Source organism: Heterocephalus glaber, unplaced genomic scaffold (genome assembly GCF_053883595.1).
Source record: "Heterocephalus glaber isolate CG9 unplaced genomic scaffold, H.glaber_assembly_v1.0 deba00000676, whole genome shotgun sequence".
Lineage (NCBI taxonomy): Eukaryota > Metazoa > Chordata > Mammalia > Rodentia > Bathyergidae > Heterocephalus > Heterocephalus glaber.
Window position 1 is genome coordinate 10,999,472 of NW_028258156.1, and position 7,067 is coordinate 11,006,538.

General features: G+C 48.2%; 1 protein-coding gene across 1 annotated transcript; it reads left to right on the top strand.

Moving 5' to 3' along the window:
- The first annotated feature begins 723 nt into the window (after positions 1-723).
- On the top strand, positions 724-3,271 carry Twist1 (twist family bHLH transcription factor 1). Its single transcript, XM_021254145.2, has 2 exons — positions 724-1,492; positions 2,006-3,271. Exon 1 carries the CDS (start codon positions 847-849, stop codon positions 1,450-1,452), a length of 606 nt encoding a protein of 201 aa, XP_021109804.2. The 5' UTR covers positions 724-846; the 3' UTR covers positions 1,453-1,492; positions 2,006-3,271.
- The last annotated feature ends 3,796 nt before the right edge of the window (positions 3,272-7,067 follow it).

Below are 7,067 nucleotides of genomic sequence, written 5' to 3' on the forward strand. Positions count from 1 at the left end.
GCCCTGAGGACGAGCGGGTGGGCTTCGAGGTTGACCCTCCCTGCCGTGTCCCGGCCCGGCGTGGCAATCCCAATGGGGCCCCGAGGATGTAAGCGGCCTGACACGGGACGAGACATCACCCACTACGGAGACGCAGTCGCCGCGGCCGCCGCTGTCGGCCCCTCGGTGCGGGCTGCGCGACGGCCGGGATGGTCCCGCGGGCCGCTGCCCGGCGCTGCGCTCGGGTGCGGGGCGCTGCGCGCGCGCTCGGCCAGCGCGGAAGGAAATCGCCCCGCGCCCGCCGCCAGGGAAGGGGAGGGCGGCGAGGAGGCGGGCGGAGGGCCGGCGCCTGGGCCAGGTCGGCTTTGAAGGGCTTGGGAGGACGAACTGTTAGACCCCGAGGAAGGAGGGTAGGGCCGGGGGAGGGGGCTGGAAAGCGGAAACTTTCCTATAAAACTTGGAAAAGTCCCTCCTCCCCACGTCAGGCCAATGACACCACTGCCCCCAAACTTTCCGCCCGCTCGGAGGTATAAGAGCCTCCCGGGCCGCAGACTTCACCCAGCTCCCAGACACCTCGCGGGCGCGCCAGCACCGGCCGCGCTTCCCAGAGGCCGCGCGGGACGTCGTCGGGCGTGCGCCGCGGCGCGCCGTCTTTTTGGACCTCGGGGCCATCCGCAGTCCCTCCCCCCCCCGCCGTCCCGCCTCCCGCCCTCCCCGCGGAGGTCCCCACTCCCGCCTCCCGCTCCCCGCTCCCCGGCGGCCGCTCCGCCCGGGCCGGCGCCGCGCACTGTGGAAGCTGGCGGGCTGAGGCGCGCCGCTCCGCTCCTCGTCCCGGGGCCCGCGAGGCCGCACGTCGCTGCCCAAGAGATGATGCAGGACGCGTCCAGCTCTCCAGTCTCGCCGGCCGACGACAGCCTGAGCAACAGCGAGGAGGAGCCGGACCGGCAGCAGGCGCCGAGCGGCAAGCGCGGGGCGCGCAAGCGGCGCAGCAGCAGGCGCAGCGCGGGCGGCGGCGCGGGCCCCGGCGGGGCGGCGGGCGCGGGCGGCGGCGGCGGCGAGGAGCCGAGCAGCCCGGCGCAGGGCAAGCGCGGCAAGAAGTCTGCGGGCGGCAGCGGCGGCGGCGGCGCGGGAGGCGGCGGGAGCAGCAGCGGCGGCGGGAGCCCACAGTCGTACGAGGAGTTGCAGACGCAGCGGGTCATGGCCAACGTGCGGGAGCGCCAGCGCACACAGTCGCTGAACGAGGCGTTCGCCGCGCTGCGGAAGATCATCCCCACGCTGCCCTCGGACAAGCTGAGCAAGATCCAGACCCTCAAGCTGGCGGCCAGGTACATCGACTTCCTCTATCAGGTCCTCCAGAGCGACGAGCTGGACTCCAAGATGGCAAGCTGCAGCTATGTGGCCCACGAGCGGCTCAGCTACGCCTTCTCGGTCTGGAGGATGGAGGGGGCCTGGTCCATGTCCGCATCCCACTAGCCCGCGGAGCTCCCCACCCCTCGGCAGGCCGGAGACCTAGGTAAGGACCGCGCCCCTGCGCCGCTCAGGTGGCGGGCAGACGGACAGACGGACGGACTGGCTGGCCACGGATGCCCGGCCGCCTGGCCGCGCTCCTCGGTCCCACTGTCCTCCCGGCCCTGTCGCCTAACCTGGCGCCGCTGCCGCGTCCCCGGAAGCCTTTGGTTCCCCGCGAGGGAGCCAGGTCCCCAGGGGGATGCGCCCTGGGTAGGGTGTGCGTGAGCCTGAGTGTGTGTGAAGGACTGAGAAAGACTCCAGGGTCAAGGGTAAGGACAGTTTTGCCAGGGCCTCCTTTCTTTCGGCTTTCACATTTCGTTCTTCTTAAAACAAATGTTTCCAAATTCCACCTCCTGCTTTCCGCCCACCCACTTCCTCTTGCCCTCCGGCTGAAATCCTTCCAGGTTGTTCCGCGTAATTTCCCGGCGGTGGTGATAACAGGGCTCTCTTAGTCTCAGAAAACAGCCACAGAGACCTGAAGAGTAACCAACTTTCCCCCCTCTCTGGGTTTTTGCAGATGTCATTGTTTCCAGAGAAGGAGAACATGGACAGTCTAGAGACTCTGGAGCTGGATAACTAAAAATAAATATATGTGCCAAAGATTTTTCTTGGAAATTAGAAGAACAGAACCCAAATTCAAAGAAACAGGGCGTGGGGCGCACTTTTAAAAGACAGAGCGAGACAGGCCCGTGGACAGTGATTTGCAGACGGGCAGCGGTACCATCCTCACACCTCGACATTCTGATAGAAGTCTGAACAGTTGTTTGTGTTCCTTTTTGTTTTGTTTTTGTTTTTGACGAAGAATGTTTTTATTTTTATTTTTTCACGCATGCATTCTCAAGAGGTCGTGCCAATCAGCCATGAAAGGAAAGGCATCATTATGGATTTTCTCCATTTTAAGATGGTAATAACCAGAGGAATTTTAAGAACAACTTTAAAAATAAAAATACTGGGATCAAACTGGCCTGCAAAATCATAGTCAGTTAAATCCTTTTTTATTCTTCCTCTGAGGGAAAAGAAACTTAAAATACAAAAAACAACATTCTATTTATTTATTGATGACCCATGGTAAAATGCAAATAGATCCGGTGTCTAAATGCATTCATATTTTTATGATTGTTTTGTAAATATCTTTGTATATTATTTTTCTGCAATAAATAAATATTGAAAATTTTAAGAACCTTAGAGTTTGGTCTATACTTTTAAAACGCAGGATTAAGTTGGTGGTAAATACCTGCTTGTTTAACTCCAGAGGCACCCAGGAGGGAGGGGGCACTAATATAAACAAAGCAGGGAAAAACTCAAATAAACCAGCTACTGACAGGCACAGGCATGTTATTTAAAAAGACAGCTTTATTATTATTCCAGTTTGGTGTTCAGCGGGACTTAACAGCATCTCTCCATCTCTTATCAAGTCCCCCAGCAGAAAACTTTTAATGAATTTACTGTTAAGCTCTCTTGTTTATAATTTGAAAAAGTAGCTCTAAAACATTCAAATAATCAGCAGAAAACTTTTAACGAATTTGCTATTCAGCTCTCTTGTTTATAATTTGAAAAAGTAGCTCAAAAACATTCAGATAATCAGCTTGAAACTAGCACTGTTTTCTTCTTGTTAGTATATATTTTTGTCATGCTCTCTGTTCTTTGTGAGGATTTTTAAATAGGTTCACTTCAGAGACAAGATACTATAATGAAAATTATTTCTACACACATAAATGAATACAAATGCATGGAAAATAATGTTTAATTCAGTAGGAAAAAGAATTTTGTAGTTTTCTTAATGCTTCTTTCATGAATGAGTATGACATTCAGTGTCATATTTACTAAAGAAAATACTTGATGTTATCTGAGAAGCATGCTTCTATTTATATATAAAGAATGTATGGCTGTGGAATAAAGAACCTGAATTTTTCAGTATCCTTGGTAATTTAGAACAGTTACCATTTTAAATGCTACAGCCATTCAGTTTGAAGTCCGTTCTTCAGGAAATACATTTTATCCAAAATTATACAGATTGTTTCCCTGAAGATGCACAATCTGATGAAGTAAAACAATCAGAAGTACAAATGGTGCTCGATTTTTATTTCATTCTAATTACTTCTGAGCCAGGCACATTTGCTTTTATAATTAATATCATTAAAGGTAGTAGTTTTTATCAAACTTAGTTGTTAAGTTTTTATATTCACTTTATGATATTTAAGTGTAATTAGGGGAACTTTCAAACTAGACAATCATGTTGTTGCCTAACTCAACAGTGACCCTGTCAAATAAGTATGTGTATCCAAACAGGCTGTTTGCTTGGCTCAGGTGGAGGTTATTTTATTGCCCAAAGGATTTTGCTTTCCTTTTCACAGAACACAGAACAATGCTGACATGACAATATTACAAATCTATTACTGCGAATATTTTCAACCATATTTTATAATAAAGAGCCTATAGCATTTACTTACACTACAAGATTAGTTAAAGCTTGGGGGAATACTATTGTTTGGATTTTGATTGTCTTTTACCAACTAAGGAATAGGGAAGGTGATTACATGTGGATATATTTGTGGGGTGTGCGTGTGTGTGTGTGTGTGTGTGTTAGAAATGTACGGTATCGCAGTACCATAGAAGGGTAAGGGAAAGTATCAGAATGGTAATCCTCTCTTTTGTGTATCATCAACCACCTCCATTTTCTAAATTGTTCATGGGGGGAATCTTCATGTTCACTAGTTTGGTCTGACTATTTGATATTTCAGATGTCTTGAGCTACATTACATCAGGAGGGAGCTGACCATCATTGCTGAGAAGGTAAACACTATCTTAACTCTGGGTGTAAAAACTAGATGTTTAAAAAAAAGGAAGGTAGTCTTCCATTTGCCTTTTTTTCCTTAATGTTTTACTTTTTCCACTTTTTTTTCATAAGAGGAAACTGAAAAAAAGCAAGTGTCACATTTGTGTGGAGTAACTAAATACAAAATACCGGGAAATATTTTCCTTTAGGTCTTAAGAGAAATAAATGAAGGAACAAAAGGTGGTTAATATTTTTACTTTGAGGATACTTCACAGTGGAAAATATTAGCTACTTGAATATAATTTTCAGCTTGCAAAGTCTATATTCTTACCTCTCACCAAGTGACAAAATAACATTTTTAGAATACAAATAAAGCCACCTGTGTCTTCTTCTCCACCGTTATTTCCTCTCATTTTATTTCATTTCATTTTATTTTTGTTACCTACATTTGTTTAAAAGATACAAACACACCTGTTTTATCACTGAGAAAATAAATCTTTCCATTTAGTTAGGTGGCTGGATTCAGCTTCGCCTTTCAACCAGAATGCATTTGCTAGCAGAAAGTATTCCATTATAGGGGCTTGGATGAATTCTAAAATGTTGACTGCGTTGTTGCCTTTACTGTGCAAATAACTACTTTTGTTTTTCATTTTTTGATTGATAGCCTTCAGTGGCAAGAAAGCAGTAAATGTTTTGTCCCCATATATTTCCCCGTTGCGTGCATATACTCGCTGAGCACAGGCAGAGATAATCGTTCATGCACAGGTGCAGATACCCTCCCCAAAGTGGAACAGACTGCTAATAAAATAACGTCAAGTAGCGGAAACTCACACGCCTTTTGTACTTCTCCCCCACGTTCAACAACGGCACCAGCTTCTTGCCCCTTCGCGTTCATAATGGAGCTTTTTAAGGGACACTTGGCCCCTTGCACAAAAGTAGAGCATTTTGCACATTCCACGGTTTGGCAAAGTCAGAACTAGTTATTTTCTCTAGACCGGTATCAAGTTCTTCTCAGGCATATGATTTCACTTGAAGTCCTGCCCAGGAATCCTTCAAAGTGAGTTTGTCCTGCTCTCATGATGTCAGGCGGTTTTCCCCGCATCTGTAATTTGAAGAAAAACAAACAAACCTGCGGGGAACAAGCGCCACGGAAACCCAAACAGAACTCGGTGGGGAGCGAGGGTCTCACCTGCGGCGGGCGGGTGCGGAAGAGGGGCGCAGGCCCAGGCTCCCCTGCGTGGGTGGCAGGCCGGCCAGCACCGTGGAGAGGGTGACACTGTCCGGGCTCCTTCAGATGGCGTGGGACCCGCTCTGCGTCTGTTTGGACTGTGGTGCCAAGTGTAGGCAGTAGCAAGGGGAGCAGCAACAAATCCAGGCTAAGGCCCAGTCTCAAATTTCCAGAGACAGTCCCGGCTTAGCGACAAAAGGGAGTCAAAAAGGGATCCCCAGGGGCCACTTTTGCAGAATTTCCTGCTTATGTGTCCTAAAGACTGGCCCAGCACCAGCACCAGCGAAAGTGGAAGGAAAACTCACCGGCAAAATGGAAGGAGAAATGGACTTGACTTCGTAATTTCTCCAAGCCGGCCACACCACTACTTCTCAGAAAACTACCGATTCTTCTTTGTAAATTGAGCTCTGGAAAACGCACACATAAGGATGACTAATTTTCTTTATTTACTCAACAGCAAAAGATAGACCTAGTCAACAGGGCATGGGATACACTCCATTCGATTTTGTCTCCAGGCCCTACCTAGGACTGTGAGCCACTTAATGTTCTTAGCGAATCAAAGCACGTGTCCTTTGGAGAAGGTGTGTAATTGGACTTTAAGGCATGTATGGAATTCCCAGATGTCTATAAAGTAAGAAGGAGCATGTGGCAGGTCACTGGAAGGTGGGGCAGGTTAAAATCACTGGCTCAAACGTTCCCCTTTTATATTCTCCCCCTTTATAAAGGCCAGCGAGATAATCCTTGGGGAAAGGTTGGGATGGGATCATAATAAATATTCATCTTCTTGTATCAGAGTCATAGTAACCATGGTGAACAGCACATGGTCAGAAAACCTCAAAGAAAACACTCAATTACAGCTGGGATTTCTTGGGATCCCTGCATCCTCTGGGGTTTGCTTTAGTTGAGGGCCTCCAAGGCCCTTCTTTCTTGTTTACGTGGACTATTTTCTTTTCCTTCTCTTTTTCCCCCTAAGTTTGTGGATGTGTCCTACTTCTGCATTCGACCTAGGCTGAAGCCAGAGGAACAAAACTCCAGATTTGGAAAAGAAAAAACAATTCTAAAAGGATTCATTCCAGAAAGCAGGCTTCTTGGGGGAAGGGAGATTGCAAGTCAGTGAAATGAAATTTCTGTAAAACGTGCAGTTTAAACATCTACCAGACAGAGGGAAAGCTCAATGAAAAGACAGCCATCAAAATCAGCTGCTCTCTTTTCTCATTTCACTGAGGAATGTACAGACTTCGAACTAAATGTGAGTTTGAGCATTGATCATTAGGCAGCTTTTGTATCTTTGTTTTGTTTGGGGTCTGGAGCCTGAATCCAAATACTGCTTTTCTCCTTGGGTTCAAGATGCTGCCTCCTTTATCTGCACAATCAAGCCCGGAGGCAGGGGTCCATAGGCTAAAGAAACTGGCCCAGGCAGAGGTTGGCACTGGGAGGAGGGCTATGTTGGGGGAGTTTGGACTAAGGGCAAAGAGCTCCACTGGAGTTAACTCTGAGGTGGGCAGGAGGGGAAAAGGGATGTGCAGGAGTGACACAAGTGTGACAAGTGAAAAGTTAGGCAGGTACCTGAAGGAA

Coding starts and splice junctions, on each gene's coding strand:
- Twist1 (XM_021254145.2), top strand. CDS start 847: ATGATGCAGGACGCGTCCAGCTCTCCAGTCTCGCCGGCCGACGACAGC.